The 17,150-nt window shown below is 46.6% G+C and overlaps 2 protein-coding genes across 5 annotated transcripts; both read left to right on the top strand.

Annotated features, from left to right (window-relative positions):
* Positions 1–2,382: 2,382 nt before the first annotated feature.
* Positions 2,383–4,573, top strand: elp6 (elongator acetyltransferase complex subunit 6). Its single transcript, XM_058053310.2, has 7 exons — positions 2,383–2,932; positions 3,031–3,109; positions 3,243–3,313; positions 3,443–3,567; positions 3,630–3,825; positions 3,904–4,056; positions 4,159–4,573. Exons 1-7 carry the CDS (start codon positions 2,879–2,881, stop codon positions 4,264–4,266), a joined length of 786 nt encoding a protein of 261 aa, XP_057909293.2. The 5' UTR covers positions 2,383–2,878; the 3' UTR covers positions 4,267–4,573.
* A 308-nt stretch (positions 4,574–4,881) lies between these two features.
* On the top strand, positions 4,882–17,149 carry scap (SREBF chaperone). Of its 4 annotated transcripts, XM_058053308.2 has the most exons (23): positions 6,518–6,837; positions 7,560–7,760; positions 8,389–8,509; positions 8,956–9,113; positions 9,630–9,850; positions 10,289–10,394; positions 10,579–10,748; positions 11,414–11,540; positions 12,143–12,255; positions 12,323–12,417; positions 12,493–12,591; positions 12,980–13,159; positions 13,260–13,642; positions 13,863–14,009; positions 14,317–14,512; positions 14,582–14,697; positions 14,771–15,209; positions 15,279–15,364; positions 15,441–15,517; positions 15,578–15,717; positions 15,791–15,871; positions 15,955–16,161; positions 16,247–17,149. In XM_058053308.2, exons 1-23 carry the CDS (start codon positions 6,731–6,733, stop codon positions 16,490–16,492), a joined length of 3,816 nt encoding a protein of 1,271 aa, XP_057909291.2. In that variant the 5' UTR covers positions 6,518–6,730; the 3' UTR covers positions 16,493–17,149. The 4 variants fall into 4 exon arrangements, with proteins under 4 accessions (XP_057909292.2, XP_057909290.2, XP_057909291.2 ...); XM_058053309.2 differs by lacking the exon at positions 6,518–6,837 and adding an exon at positions 4,882–5,079 and having other exon boundaries at positions 15,441–15,717; XM_058053307.2 differs by having other exon boundaries at positions 6,513–6,837; positions 14,774–15,209; positions 15,441–15,717.
* The last annotated feature ends 1 nt before the right edge of the window (position 17,150 follows it).

Here is a 17,150-nt window from a genome sequence, read left to right as displayed (position 1 = left end):
AGTCCAGGGTGTACCCCGCCTCTCGCCCAAAGACAGCTGGGATAGGCTCTAGCACCCCCCGCGACCCTCGTGAGGAAAAAGCGGTAGAAAAATAAATGAATGAATGTTGTTCTTGTAAAACTGGTGTTTTGAGTCTTAAAAAAGGTTCAATTTCTCCACTTCAAAGATTAATTGTTCATCATCCATTGTATTCATTGCAATGAGCGCTGGTTACATAAGTCGGGGGTCTTTCAAGCGTTGTTTTGTTTATGTTTATTTTGACACCGGAAACTGTTTTCCGGTGTTTCTTCTACTAATATATTGCTGACTTTACTGCGTAAACGCATCAAAAATAGAATTGAAGCCTATGCTTTGCGTCCAGTCAAAACACGACGCGGGTCAGACGCACGTGAGACGCACGTGTGTTCGGCTGGTGTAAATTGCCAGACTGACTAAAATAGATGCAATTTGAAAGCGCTGCTACTGATAGACAAGTGCTGTACTAACCCAAACATGAGAACCATCGCCATCGAGTACTTTCAGCAGCATTTTGTAGTACATTCAGCACTTCTCACGTTGTCATGGAAACAAGAAGTAAAGCTAGTTTTTTTTCTTTTTATTCATTTCAGCGGCAAGAAGAATTAGTCAACACGTCCATCGTGAGACACTAAATTGGGCGGAGTTTAGAGACACTGTTCTTTCATAAAGTCCCCATGTGAAAAGTGCTTTCTTTTCCCTAAACATATTTGCATATGAACACACACACACACATAGTATAGCAGTGCTCACGTGCAGACGTACATTCATACGTGCACAAAGCATCTGGCAGCTTCACACGCTCTTTTCAAAATATCACAATGACACACACACACTAACTACACATTCACACTGACACACAAGTAGTGTACAGAAATGATACACAGCAGGAGCATACGCACACACAGTCTTTGTCCATGTTGTGTTTAGGAATGTTGAGACATGAATGGATTAAAGAGCTTATTGTGGTCAATGCTTCCCATGGGGGAGGGGCTCCTGGGTGTCGTTGTGTCTCCTCAAATAAATTAAGGATGGAGGGGGGTGGGGTAGAGAAACATTTTATCCTGAAGAAGAAAAGAAGGAAACAAACACACACAATGAAGCCAAGTACGAGTAGCGGCTGCCATGGCAACAAGTGGGCATCACATGACCAACTCTGCAAGGGTGGAGGAGGGGTGCGCTTATTTGTACACCTTAAATAGACGCGTACGTCCACTAATGTTAGAATGTTCTTCAGGGTTGATGCAGTAAATAGCAAACTAACCAGTGATGATCTTAGCAGGATCACTACTTCGCCTTCACCTGTTGATGATATCTCAAGACAGAGGGGGCGCTGTTTCATTTCGATTCAAGAAGACGCACAATGTTTTATTGTTTGTTTTTATTGTTAAATTAAAAAAACATCCTGGTGTACAACCATAGAATATGGCTCAGCACTTTACAGCATTACATTCAAGGTCGTGTGACTCAAGCAGACGTCTGAGGGCGTGGCCATGTTGCTTGTCAATTACGACCCATTGTTTGAGCACACTCATGTAGGTATGATGTGCACCTATGAACTACATTACTCAGTGCGTGTTCATTGCTGTGTGCGTGTGTCATGCAAATTTGCATGCATGCATGATTTGTGCATTCATGCGTGTGCGCGCGCGCAAGTGTGGTCGTCAGCCAATCACAAAGGCTTCTGCTGGATGCTAACAGCATCATTCCACCACCTCTTCAGCCAATCAGCAGCTGCCATGAGGAAACGCGTCCTAACATAGCACCGTGCTCGTTGTCTGCAATGCACACGCACATAAAACTCACCGAGTGCACGTGTGGCTTCTACAAGCAGCTCTGCTGAAATGAATGCACTAATTTCACGCACGTGTGTTGGTGTCCATTGTGGGGGGTGGGGGGCAGCATGGGCATGATCAACTGGTGCTCGTCTTCACACTGGCTTTGGGTCAGTGCAAATAGGAAGTGACACGCCATCTTTACCTTGTTGCTTTAGACTACAGGTGCCGATAACAAATCGCAGCTAGCAACTAATGCCTGGTGTAAGATGGCAGCACACAAGTGACAGCTACAAGAATCAACCTTCAGTTAATTTAAACTGCTTATTTAGTTACTATATTAGAGAACGAAACTATGGATAGACATCCAGAATGTATTTCCAACAAATATATATTATTTGATTAAATAACATTCCTAGTACTACATTAAATGCAGATTGATAACTTTCTAATCGTAGTCTTTAGAAAAGAGCTTCACACCGCCATCTGCTGACCAAACAGCAGACTACGTGCTGACCTGCTGGTTCATCTTTATTATTTTCAAATATTTAATATCTGTCCAATATCTGTTGGTATATTTACCAAAGGAAAATCCAAAGAAAGTGGAACAATGTTTTATCCTGACTGTCAATGTTTCTACAGAGCGCCACCATCAGTGGTCTATTAAAACGCAAACACTCTACAAAGATGTTTCATAATAAGAAGATGCTGTTGCCTTCAAGCTCATTAAATTTCCCATAATGGCCTGTGGGTGTTTCGTTGGTATGTGTCTCTGCATCCTGGTGGTAAAGTACCACGAATGATGCAGGCCTAAAAATACAATAAAACAGCGAAGAGATCATTTTTAATCAAGAGTGAGCCGTCACTGTTGTTTGAACCTATCTTTGGTAATACGCCACTTCCTCACATTTGCTCAACAGTTAGCATGGACTGGCACTTCCAAGCTTGTCTTCTTCTTATTGTTAACATATACTACTTGTAAAGGACATGTGGATTATTGGCTTGTATATTTATTGAAGACTGCGTTGCTGTATGACGACGGTTAGCTAGTTTGATGTTAGCTAGTCGTATCGCTAGTTAGGCTAACAATGTTTACAGAGTTGAACAGCATCCTGAACATCAGCCCGGAAGACTTCCCGACGGTGAGGACATGACATTTGTACCCATCTAAATCTTCACTTTGAGATATGTCTACAGAGACTAAACACAGATGCTAACATGCTAACACACTTGCTGTCAGGAAGAGTTTGTGCTGCTGTCTGACAGGCAGAGTGATGCCTCCTTCCTCGTCCATCACTTCCTAGGCTTCTACCTCAGAGGTGATCATGTGACATGATATTAAAACTCATATCAGCATGAATATTGCTCAAACAAATGTTACAGTACTAATAGTATTGTTTGTGTGAACCATTGTGTTAACTGTTTAGTAATTAGTGTTGTCTTATGTTTTAGCTGGTTGTAAAGTGTGTTTTTTGGGCCTGGCTCAGTCTTTCAGTCACTACAGTGCTGTCAGCCAGAGACTGGTAAGTCCTACAAGAACATACTGAAGTTTCGCTCTATTTGTGGCAATGATTTGGCTAATCGTAAAATAATATTATGTGTATTAATTTGAGAGCTGTTTCTAATGTTCTGCTAAATAATATTGTCTTTAGGGTGTCAGTCTGTCTCAGGCAAAGGACAAAGGTCAGCTGGTATTCCTGGAGGGACTCAATGAATCCTTGTCCATCCTGAGTCCACAAGATGCCCAAACAGGAAGTGAAGCCATGGACTTCCTTAGGTGAAACCTCTTTTTGTTTGTTTGGTGGGTGATTTTTTTTTAACCTCTTCTTCCGTCTTCAGGAATCCTGCTGCCGGTCTTCGTAGCCTCTTTCAGTTTGTGAACTCTAGCGTCAGTCAGGGGTGCGCAGAGATGTTGTGGGGTCCCCCTGTGCTGCTGGTGGATGACCTCAGCGTGCTGCTGAGTCTTGGTGTGGGCGTGAGCGCCGTGCTGGACTTCAGCCATTACTGCAGAGCTGCCGTGTGCTCCCGACTAAAGGTCTGTTGCATCTGAGAAGAACTTTCCTCACCCCATAGACCACCTGCGACCTGTGACCACCTTGACCTGACTTTGCAGGGCAATGTGGTGATGCTGATGCGTTGCGACAGTGAAGACGATGACGACAATGGAGGCTCAGAGAGACTGCTGAAGGGGTTGACTCATCAGTGTAGCCTGGCTCTTTACGTACAGGGTCTACCCACTGGCTACTGCAGGGACATCCATGGTCAGGTGATTGTCTGTTACAGGACCATGCATGGAATGCTCCAGTGCTGTCTCAAATGCAATGCTTGCGTCAGTGCACAGCAATAAGTATACTACGTGTCTGCTCAGGTGGAGGTGTGTGACAGGCGGAAAGGCAACAAGAAGACATTTCAGTACAAAGTCCAGGACAAAGCAGCCTCCTTCTTTCCTCCAGGGACGTCAAGCGCTGTCCTCTAGTCTCCAAACATTCTTGATAGCAGCAGGAGGACAAATGAGATGCCTGATCAGGAGGATGCCGGTCTTCTCCTGAGAACTGTTGGACTTTGCGTCCAGCATGATATTAAATGACATACAGAAGCTCAAAAATTATCATGTAATAATTGTCACAAGTGATAACAGTACATCTTCATAAATACATGCTTGTATACCTTCAAGTGTTGCTGGGTAATTCACTGAGAAACAAGGAATCCATTGTTGAAAATGCTCTCACAGGTGTGAAAAGAATGATTGAGGGCTTGCTTCCAAATGTGTCCGTTGGAAAGCAACCAGTCCTGCTTTTAAACAATTAACAAAATAGAAACGTTAATTGGCGACTCCAAATTGTTCATAGGTATGAATGTGAGTGTGAATGGTTGTTTGTCTATATGTGCCCTGTGATTGGCTGGCGACCAGTCCAGGGTGTACCCCGCCTCTCGCCCGTAGACAGCTGGGATAGGCTTCAGCACCCCCGCGACCCTCGTGAGGATAAGCGGTAGAAAATTAATGAATGAAACGAAAGCATAAATTATGTACTTCAAATCCGCTGTAAAAATTGTAGTGACAGCAGCGTCCACACTGGAGGTCGCTGTGTTGCCACAGGCCGCAGAAGACGACAAAGAAGAAGACCTTTGACAAGCAGCTTTTGTGGACTTGCAGGTTCTGCAGGTCAGCCTGAGTGGAAGCATGCCAACAAACAATTAAACACTTTTTGGCTCTTTCGCCATTAACTCGCATACCAGTGTTCCAGAAGAGCACACATCCCTCTGCTTAGACTTGGTGACATTTGTCCAGGTAAGTCTGACGCTTCCATTCGCTAGCATTAGCTTAGCTGTGTTGTGCAAGTGGTAAGTGGCTCATCGGACGAATTTGTTCTTTTCTAATGTTACCTGAAAAAAGCCTTTTACGCCTCGAGCATCAATTTACCTCTTAAGAAACAGTCACCGGATATAATTAAACTTTAGCATTGTCTTATTTCTTGATGAGCTCATTATATCCACTGTGTGTAGTAACGGTGCGGAGTGCAGCTCGTGTTTTTGTACTTGAGGTGCTTTTACTATTTCTGTACTTTTAAATACTTAAGGTCCATGTGATGAGTTTACGGTCAAGATGCGGCTAAGCTAACAGTTAATGCTAGGCCATGTTAGTAACTTCATTTATGTTTCTCGCGTTGGTTTCCTCATAAACTTGTATTAAAGTTTATGCACGTTGACGTGCAATTAATAACCGCTTAGAAATCAACCGATGTGCAGTATTAAAAAGGGTTACACAGAGTAAGACGCTGTTGTTAGCCTTAGCATTAGCAGCACCGTGACACTGACAGCTCACGTCGTCTTTCTATAACATATTATATTCTGATTCTATGTAAATGCTGTATTTACGACCCTGTCATTGTAATCTAACGATACGAGTACGCCTACTTGTTGGTTAACATGTAGACTTTAATCCCGTTAACCAGCTATGTTTGCTTGGAGCTTGGCTACCTAGCTAGCAGAAGACCTGTGTCATGTTAAAGGGTTAACAAGTCGTCTTTTCATTAAAGGTGTACTGCAGGCATGTGTGCTTGAAGGGACTGATAAATTATGTTAGATTGATAGTATTTACTCATAAAACAATCTCACTTTGTGTAAAGGGTAAATATGCATTTTTATCCACTTAACCTAAACTCTCGATTTATGCAGCCTCCCCCCCCCCCCCCCCCCCCGATCATGGCTACTATGTGGTGGTTGATCAGTGGTCACAGTCTACCGCTGGACACAGGTTGTCATACTTGGACTTTCTAAATTTGTGAAGTGAGAAATTCAAGAGTGACATAAAAACAAAACCAGGGATAAGTGAAAAACACATCATGATATGGCACGTCCACTTCTGTGGAACTCGTGTAGAAGTCTGACAAGTTGCAAATGGAGCCTAGGGCCCCTTTAAACATTGACAGGATGCGTTGCATCATTGGCAGCAGCACAGAGGATGGGAGAATACCTCTACTGATGTTAACATTAAGTTTTTCAGTTCCCATAATGTTTACATAAATGATTATGCAGATGAAAAGTGACAGAAGATAGGATGATGTTTTGTTCATCTTGTGTAACACTGACACAAGACTTATGTATTTTTACTAGCTTGGTTGTGTTGTCATAGCTTCATGTTGTAACTGTCCAGACACACAAATATTTTCTAACAATGGCTCAACCTCCATGAGTGGGGGTGGAGGGATGTAGTCTCTTTTGTTCCTTTCGAAACCTCTGAGGAGACATGGAGAGCCTTGGCGGTGTCCCAGAGGCGGTTACCTCTGACAAGGCGTGGCCTAAGTGTCGCTACTAGTTGCAGACGCCTCCTTTTTGGCCTCCCCATTGTGTTTACTGTGTCATCTATTAATAGCAACACACCTAAATGCTCGAGAGAATTAGCAGGGTATGTTTCCCAGAGGGATTATACAACCTTGAACATGCTAAACAAGCCAAACTTTATCAGCCAAAACAGCAAACAAGTGTTTAGTGCAGAGGGCACGCGTGCCGCACCGAACCTCAGAGGCAAGCTGGTTAACCTTTGCAGGTCTGTTAACATTTATTTTGTCTAATGGCTGTGTGTATTGGCACATTTGTTGAAGAAAATACTGTTAGGTAGTAGAAGTGTTAGCAAGTGTTTGAGACATGTTTTGATAGTGGACATATTAGCGCTGTGTTGTTGACATATGACGCATGTTACTCTTCGGTCATGATTCAGCGCTTATTTCTGTCACATGATGCATTCGTACCTGTGATGAAATTTTCCTGCGTGTTATTGTCAGAACATTGACTTCCTGTTGTTGTCACACCTTCAAATGAGTTCAATTAGTTTATCATTTGTTACTTTTATAAAAGTAGTAAAGAGTATTCTCAAGTATTGAATTGATAGAAGAACTTTCGCCTGTCATCCAAGCAGAGAACAAAACGTCTTCTAAGACAAACTGACCAGTCGACTCGCGATCGATTCAATGTTCTTAGAATACAATTACGATATTCACAAACACGATTTGAGCTTGTTTACGCCACCACATGATACTCAGGCAGCTGGGATGATCTGTGGTGTGATGACTTGGTCACACCTCGCATTGTTTCATTAGGAATCATCCTTCACACACACACACACACACACACACACATTGTTAAGTGTGTGGAAGAGATTTGTATTAAGCTGTTGTTGAACAGGAAAATGCAGTAAATTGTGACGGAGTGAATATAAAGACTTGCGTGCCTATTATGAGCCATCACAGGAAGTGCCACCATGTCTTTCAGCTCCCTGAATGGCTTGCAAGGTCCACTCCACGGCCACCACGTGCGCCCCCATGGCAGGGAGTTGACCCCTCCCACCAGGATGACGCTGCACGAGCAGCTGAGGGAGAAGATCTCAGCGGCCTTCTACCGCCATGGACTGCTGTGTGCCACTTACCCAGTGCCCATCATCCTCTTCACCTCGGCCAGCATCCTCACCTGTTGGTGTGTACCCGGCTGGTCACATGACTCACAGCACATTCCCATTTGGTTGCATTCTCAAACCCTTGAAAATACTTAATTAATGTACAGAAAATGTTTTAAAGTCATATTGTAACATTCCTAACTATATATGGGCATAAGTTACACAGTATATTATGTGAAATAAACCTATAGGTTATATGTAATAAGGATGTAGGTTATACACTACACTCCAAATCATGCACAAGTGTTCATCTTATTCCAGACATGCAAGTTAAGTATCGACACATTCCAAAATAATTCGCGTAATTTCTGTAATTCCACATTTTCCAAAATTACTGTCACATTTCCTGTATAGTGTGTATATAGTATATACTGTCATTTGTCCACATCAACCGAATTTCCACAAAGCTACCCTTTTAAGTCCCACAAGTGGAAGTTCTCTCCACTCTGCCACTATTGTGTTGGCGGTGTTTTCAGAGTGATGCCCCACCCATGTTCTGGGGTAGCAGGTCCTTCCTAGGAACATTATACCAGTCAAAGTTGTGACCACCTTCTTGTTCATGTTAAGGTGCTACTGTGCACACATTGATGAAGCTTATGGTCCGAGATGAAGATGTTGTAATAATACATATGACCTCTCCTCTCACAGCTATCCTCTATTGAGGCTCCCCCTGCCCGGGACGGGTCCTGTGGAGTTCACCACCGGGGTGCGAGACTACAGCGTCCCTTCCCATGACCCCGTGGGAGACCTGGCAGAGTGGCCTGACTGGGTAGGGAATCAACACGAAAACACCTTTCCCTCCTCCTTCAGCAGTCCAGTGTGAAGAATCACTTTAGTGACTGTGGTTTGGTTGTAAATGTCACACCTGTTGGCGAATACAGTCAACATCTCAGCCTTGGAAAATCTTGTGGAACCTTTAAGGTTGAACAGTTTGGGGCTCCACATTTTTGGGTACATCTCATTAGTTACACAAAATAGTTTGACGTAATTGTACCTCGAGACAGCTCAGCTCGGCAAAGTGAAGCATCACCTGGTGACAAGGTTTCATGGGACTGCAGTCTACCTGTGGTGTTCTGGGAGTGGGGTAGTGGGTAGTGGTCCATATTCGTAGCAGTCCAAATGTATTAGGTGACAGCCCAAACACTGAATTGATTATTATTGAAATATGAGATGAAGATATGTTATTGTAATTACATTAATGTTTATTATTGACAGTATGAAGGACCTCCAGTGGCCTACATCCAGCAAGTGTTGGTCAAGGCAGCCGTGTCTCCGTGGGACAACAGCTTGGTGCCAGTGGACGTCTTTCGCTCACCGCTGGGCAGAGTCTTCAGCCTGCTGGATGAGATCCGCAACCACGTGCACACTGACGGGTTAGTGACCAACCTCATGCACGTATGCCAATCCTTTAGTTGTTTCCACTTTAGCACAGTAGACATCTTTGAACTGTCTCCACTGGTTCTCAACTGGTGGGTCGGGGTCAAAAAGTGGGTCTCCAGTCTTTGGGTAGGATTTTTTATTTTATTTTTTTAAAGTAATGTAGCGACCCAATGTTTGTGAACCTCCCGCTTTTGCTTTGAGATGCAAACCACGTTTCTGGGAGACTTTGTCAAACTTGAGTGGAAAAGGAGCACATAACTGCAGATATCTGATGGAGAAAAAAGCACGCCATAAAGAGGCAGCGTCTCAGCGCTGCATCTCATTTTGTGTTGAAAACAGTCTCTTAAAATATAAGATATCTGAAAATATTTGCAATTAGGTTTGTCTTTGAGCCTTTGAGCCCACAGCCACACCGGTTGAGAACCACTGTATTAGAATACTTTAATGTGATGCTTAACAGGAAGAAAAATACAGTTGTTGACTTGTGGTTGGTGTTCTTCTCCGTTCAGCTCCGGTCTTCGCAGTCTGGAGTCCCTGTGCCTCCAGGTAACAGACCTGTTGCCCGGGTTACGGCGGATGCGGTCAGTCCTGCCGGAGCACGGCTGCCTTCTCATCTCTCCTGCCAACTACTGGCAGAACCAACGGGAGATCTTCGACTCGGACCCCAATCCCCTCAAGACCATCCAGATGCATGAACCCAAAGGGCTTCACACGTCTGCCACGCTGAGAGGTGAAGTTTCTAAATGATTTGTGACACAGTGAAGGTTAGGTTAGGCTAGGCTAGTATGTTGCTAACACCTCACAGTGTTTGCTGCTCCATCACGCCTCAGCTTTTATTTTGACTGCCAATGTTATTGCTGAAGGGTCTTGTGGGGGTTTGATTATTATTGACACACACATGCACATAGTTATGTAGTGCGATAGTTCTTGTACAACAAAATTGGGGTGCATGCATGCAGGGGGGATTAGGATAACGGACATTGAGAGAAATACACGCACACATGCATGATTGTGGTTAAAATGATGAATTTGTACATTTTCATACATGCATTATGATTTATGTATGTAAAGTTTGTATTAAGTATGTTGTGGTCAATGTTGACTTGGAATATGATTGTATGTATACCACCGCTTGAGTTGTTCTTATTGTGATGTTGATGCGTTCCAGATCTGCTGTTTGGCGTTCCGGGGAAGCACACAGGTGTGAGTCACTACAACAGGAAGAGGGTGGTGACATATACAATCACAATGGTGCTGTCCAGCTACCACGCAAGGTATGACACCGCTCCAGGCTCCTCCTCATGTTTTGCGTCTCAAAATTGTTACACATGGTCATGATGGTACGGCGGAGCGTGTACCATAGTCATGTATTGTAGCTGGTGAGTGTTGCCGTGTGACTGCTTGCTCTCAGATCAGTCCAAAAAGGCTGACGTTGACTTGTAAATCTGTGTTGTGAAGGTTCCTCAGCAGCCTTCGGTCTCGTCTGAAGCATCTCCACCCGTCCAACTGCAGCCTGAAAGAAGAGCGCATGGTCCATGTACACTTCAAGGAGGAGATCGGTGTGGCAGAGCTCATCCCCCTGGTGTCCACATACATCATCCTGTTCGCCTACATCTACTTCTCCACACGTCAGTACCACTTCCTGTCTCTTCCTCTCGGAGTCTGACTTTCTGAGCCGCGCTTGAAGGCTTTGTTTATTCGGGTGTGAGGATAATCCTCCCTCCCATCTCTCCTCGCGGGAATGTTGTACACTCACAGCTGACCTCTGGACAGCTGCCATGACAAACATTAGCTCAGTGGACAAAGTGCACCGCATGAAGGTTTAACTTTCACCTTGTTTGAATAGGAAGCTGGAGTACACTTCCTTGTATTGAACATAGCACACATGCACGGTCACGTTCCTTTGTTCTTGCGGTAAACATGTGCCATTAGTGTTGCAAATGCTACCATGCACCTCGCTAATGGAGCGCTGGTTTTTAATGCCTTTTAGCGCGAATGATTACAAATAATTGCGTTCAGCTATGAGGATGCGTGAGCAGCTATACTGACAAAACTGGCATGGATTTAGTTCCTGGAAAGATCAAAGTAAAAATAAAAAAGGGGGTGTTGTAATGTACAGTACAAAGTATGAATAATAATTAAATATGGCAACCACTGTTGTGTGATGTTACTTTTCTGCTGCATCTCAGTCAAAGTGGTGTGTGTTCATTCCCTTGTGCTCTTCCTGGTGTGTGTCTGTACTTTGAGAACGAATCAAGCTTTATGCATCTTTCTTGTTGCCCCCTCCTTGCAGGAAAGATCGACCTGGTGAAGTCCAAGTGGGGTCTGGCCCTGGCTGCTGTGGTCACGGTGCTCAGTTCCCTGCTCATGTCTGTGGGGCTGTGCACGCTCTTCGGCCTGACGCCCACGCTCAATGGAGGGTAGGCTGCACACCATGTTGAATTCTTACCCCTTATATCTTGTCAGCACACACACATAGACATCATCATGGGTGCTAACCTTGCACATTAGATGGAACGGTGCTTTTACATGTCCTCACCACATTTCTCGGCACACACACACACACACACACACACACACAGACGCTTATCACTGGCCTATTTCCTCTGTGTTGACCTTGCAGTGATTTGTGTTAATGTTTACTTGCTCACATGGAGGACAAATAATGTGGGCGGGACTTGGTGAGGGGCCCGGTGGTATCATGATAGTGACACAAGTGTACATCCAATCACTTGACCGTTATTAGAAAGCAGCCATGATGGTGTGACAACACCACCGTTGGTGCACATCCATGCTCACCCTCCATTGGCTGAACTGCTCCGTGTCACAACCAGTCATCCGTGTTGTCTGATGTAACATCCTAAATGGCACACATCTTATCTTAGATCTGCATCAGGAAATGATTACTATAGAAATTGGCATATAATAGCTGAACCTGTGCTTTAGGTTCATTAGGATAATCATTTTCAGTATATGATTATGACTTGGGTTTCATCTTCATTGTTTGTTTCCTCTCTGCAAGGGAGATCTTCCCGTACCTGGTAGTGGTGATTGGCCTGGAGAATGTCTTGGTCCTCACCAAGTCCGTGGTGTCCACGCCCGTTGACCTGGAGGTCAAGCTACGCATCGCTCAGGGTGAGACGTCATAACGACGGAGGTGTTGTGGAAAGAACATGTTTTGACTTTGAGCTTCTGTCTACAGGCCTGAGTAACGAGAGCTGGTCCATCATGAAGAACATGGCCACTGAGCTGGGCATCATCCTCATCGGATACTTCACATTCGTGCCAGCAATCCAGGTGTGGACCTTGTGTGCTTGTACTAGCCTCACCCGGACCTGAAAGTTCTTGACTGACTAACAGTTATCCTTGCAGGAGTTCTGTTTGTTCGCTGTTGTGGGTCTGGTGTCGGACTTCTTCCTGCAGATGTTCTTCTTCACCACCGTGTTGTCCATTGACATCCGTCGCATGGAGGTATACACACACACACACACACACACACACACACACGTCTTAGTGGTCACAAAGAACTCTATGACGAAATCAACCAACTTTCATTAGCATGGAAGCGATTAAAGTAGCTGCTGCTATCGTTTTAAAAGTAATGTTTTTTTTCAGCACCTAATGTTGACCCTAATTACCCTACCTTACCTTTAATGGCAGAGTAAAATAAACATTTTTGTGTATAATTTTTCAAATCAAATAATCACCCTTATTTCTAATATTTTTTGCATTCAAATTTAGTTGGATGCAATTAAATAGTGTTATTTTATTTACAAGACTTAATTGTAATAATAGAGAAGATGAATGAGTTGTATTTCAATACAGTTCTAAGCAACTAAAATGGCCTTCCTCTTTCCAGCTGGTTGACCTGCACAGGCACATGCCTCCACCCAAGCCCGGCCCACAGCGAGTGCGCCCTCCCCCACGGCCCTCCCCTCACACCATCAACCTGCACACCCATAGGCCCCTGCGCCCCCCCAAGAGGCTTCGACTGGCCTACTTCCTGGCTCGCACGCGCCTGGCTCAACGCATCATCATGGTGGGAATAATACTCTGCTTTGCACATGGAGCAGATCCAGTGAGATTCATCCAAGGAACGTAGGTCTAAGTATCCTTCATTATCTGTGCTTGTTTTCCAGGTCAGCACTGTGATCTGGATCGGTATTCTTGTCTATACCGACCCGGCTGGACTTCGCACCTACCTGGCCGCACAGGTATCAGAGCAAAGCACTCTGGGAGATCCCGGAGGCGGAGGCCTGAACCCCCACCTGGACGTGGCCCCCGTCTTTCGTGGAGGAGATCCCACCAGCACCCTCACTGAGCGTTGGGTGCCAGACCCGACGCCGTTACCCGAGAACCAACCACAGGGACACCCTGGCTCCGAGGCGGAGCCCTTCCTGCAGCCTCCACCTGCTGTACCCCAGATCACGTGGGGGTCTGGAGATGAAGAAGTATGGAGGAAGTTGTCTTTCAGACACTGGCCTTCACTCTTCAGCTACTACAACATCACGTTAGCCAAGAGGTGAACCCACATTAGATTAGACCTGCTTTTAGTGTCGCTTTATTGTCACACTCAGCATGGTGACATGTTGGTGTGTTAGCTTCCATAATGCCTTAGAGACCTATAAATACTTTGAGCAGTTGGAAATATGCTATATAATTTGACCTTGACCTGTCACTGAGTTCTGACTTGGTTTCTATAGACGCCATCTTGCTAACAAACCTCTGGTCTGGTCTTTCAGGTACATCAGCATCCTGCCCGTCATCCCGGTCACCCTTCACCTGAACCCCCAGGAAGCCATCGATGCGCGGCACCCCCAGGACACCCAGCGCCCTCTGCCGCCCATTCCCAAGGTCACAGATCTTCAGACGGACCTGACGCTCTACAAGTGAGTAGTGGCATGCTTACACAAGCACAGATGTGACGTTGCTAAGCTGAGTCAGCATCTTTATGTACATAGCATGAGAACCTTGACCCAACTTTGGCCTTAACCCAATTCTACGTTTATGGGTATGTGATTGATAGCTGGCTGTGCTGTCTTGGTGGGGGCGGGACATTCAGGTCAAGTTGTATAATGTAATGAAGGTCAACCTTTGGCCTTGTGTAAGACATATCAGGACGCTGTCTGAGTGTGTGTGGTGGGGGGGCAGGATGTCGTGTTTGCTGGTGTCAAACCTTCCTGTGTTGTCATCCAGGGTGGCAGCTCTGGGTCTGGCGGCCGGCGTCCTGCTGGTCTTGCTGCTCTTCTGTCTCTACCGGGTTCTTTGCCCACGCAACTACGGTCAGAGGGACCGGCGGCGGCGTCGCCGAGGGGAACTACCCTGCGACGGCTATGGTTACGGGCCGCCTGTCAGCGAGATCTCGCCGCTCCTACTGAGCGGTCACATGATGGTGGGGAAGCAGCCGACTTCTATGTGTGACCAACTTGATTTCATCTTCAACTTTGACCTCTTCCTGCAGGACATCGAGTGTCTGGCCAGTGATGGGATGCTGCTGGCGAGCTGCTGCCTGGCGGGACAGATTCGGGTGTGGGACGCTTTGACGGGGGACTGCCTGACTGTCATCCCCAAGCTCGGGTAAGACGGACCTCCTGCGAGACGCCACCTTTGACCCCAGCTTATTTGGGCTGTTTTACTGTGTCCAACTCAGAAGCGTTTCCTGGGACGCTTCCACTGCAGCGCCCAACTTGGACGATTCAAGCGCCGGAGGTTGCGATGCCTCAGAGGAGGAGGGCCACCTGTTAAGGCACCGCTCATCTCGCTTCGAAGGCCATCTTGATATGACGCCGCTCATCGACATCAACTTCTCCCCGCCACCCTGCCCTCGCACCTCGCTGCCCAACAGGGGGGGCTTTGACTTCGGCAGCCTGGTGGCGACGGTCTACAGGGAGAACAAGTCGCCATCGCCATCTGCGTATTTCTGTCCCTCCTCGCCGCCCTCAACCAAGACGGTCCACAGCCGACCTTCCCTGGGGGAGGCTGCTGCTCCGCCCCCCGTCCATGACATGAGTGTCGTGGAAGGATCAGTGTGGGCCATGGAGTTTAGTGGGACTCTAATTGCTGTGGGGCGGAGCAATGGTGTTTTAGAGGTGTGTCCACATTTTTGAGTCCTGATCTTTGACCTGCGTCCTCACCTTTGCCCCATCCTGTACTTCCAGCTGTGGGACGGTGTGGAGGGATGTCTATGCTGCAGCAACGACGGCGGCGCCTCTGGAATCACAGCTCTCGTCTTCCTGGACAACAGGTGGCCGAGTCGCTTTTAAATCAGGCTCACCCGATGCAAAGGTCAACTGACATGTGCGGTCGTTTTTGTTGCTCAGAATTGTGGCGGCGCGTCTCAACGGCTCGTTGGATTTCTTCAGCGTCGACGTCAACAAACCTCTACTTCATCTCCGAGGTGAGCTGCCATCCGCACACCGCCCAAGCGCCGTCGTCACCTTGTTTATCTTGTATTCAGGCGCAGCGGGTCGAGGGTCCGAGGACACCATCAGTTGCACGCTGACACGCTCGGTGCAGTGTGCACACCAGAAGCCCATCACGGTGTTGCGGGCCGCCGCCGGCAGGGTGGTCACCGGCAGCCATGATCACACTGTTAGGGTAAGAGCGGCGCTTGGTGGGATACCTGGCTGGTAAAGATGGTTGACAATACGACTAATGTCTTTTTTGTCAGGTTTACCGTCTGGAGGACTCGTGCTGCCTCTTCACCCTGCAAGGTCATTCAGGGGGGATCACCGCCATTTACATCGACCAGGTCATTTCCGGTTTTATGACCAATGAAACGCTGTCAATGTGCTGGACATAAAATAACCAATCATGTTTTCATCCTTTCTTCAGACCATGGCTCTGGCGAGCGGCGGCCAGGACGGCGCCATCTGCCTGTGGGACGTCCTGAGTGGCATCCGCGTCCACCATGTTTATGGGCACCGTGGCGACGTCACCTCACTGGTGTGCACCACGTCATGTGTCATCAGCTCGGGACTGGAGGACCTCATCTGTGTTTGGGATCGCAACACGGCAATCAAGCTCTACTCCATCCAGCAGGTTGGTTCCGACGTCATGTTCCTCTTTAGAAGTGTTGGACATATTCCTCAGTGTGTGTGTGTGTGTGTGTGTGTGTGTGGAACAGGAAGCGGGCTGCGGCGCCAGTCTGGGTCTCATCTCAGAGTCTCTCCTGGTGACAGGTGGCTTGGGCTGCGTCTCCTTCTGGGACCTCAACTACGGTGACCTCATCCAGACGGTCTACTTGGGTCCGAGCAGCGACGGGCAAGGCGTGCGCCAGCTGCTGGTGCTGGACAATGCCGCCATTGTGTGCGACTTTGGCAGCGAGCTGAGTCTGGTCTATGTGCCCTCAGTACTAGAGAAACTGGATTGAGGAGGCGGAGCTTCTCTGTCATGGACCAGGTTTGGCGTGTGTTTGATTTAGTGCCCTGTATGCTGCTGACCCGGGTGGGGCTTCACTCAAGGCTCAGCCCTCCTGTCCTTATTTTTTATTTCCTGCTGCTCCTCTGCTGCACATGCCAACATGTGGCCTGCTGCCATCTGTGACACTTGATGCGCGTGCACGTGACAGTTTGATATGTATAGATGGATTATTTATTAGGTACTTTAGCTCTGAACAATTATTTTGGTGGGGGTAGGAAGACACCTTTTAAGCTCTGCCTCCATGCAAGGTTACTGATGCTGCTGGCGGGACCCACGTGCATAACCTCCATGTTCCTGTCATGTTTACAAAGGCTGTTGCGGTCACATGACACATGTTGTGCTTTGTTGCAGCTCTGTTAAACAATGTTTTGGACCAAACAAGTGAAAATGTGCTTTGTAAATGACTCATTTAGGCACTTTTAGAAACAAGCAAGGTCAGTGACCTCTGGAGGGGAAGGGGCTGCTAGGAAAAACGGCTATTTTGAATTTTGACCGGAAACGCACCCCTACTCCTTCATTTGCTGGCTGTGTAGATTTAACTTATTGACTTTTGTAACAAACAAAACTTTGTACTGTACTAATTTTCAATAAAGAGTCTTTGATACGAC

This window comes from Doryrhamphus excisus, linkage group LG5 (assembly GCF_037039965.1).
Source record: "Doryrhamphus excisus strain RoL-2023G ecotype Guam linkage group LG5, RoL_Dexc_Guam_v1.1, whole genome shotgun sequence".
Classification (NCBI taxonomy): Eukaryota; Metazoa; Chordata; class Actinopteri; order Syngnathiformes; family Syngnathidae; genus Doryrhamphus; species Doryrhamphus excisus.
The sequence above is the reverse complement of the archived record's forward strand: the minus strand, read 5'-3'. Positions and strand labels throughout refer to the sequence as shown.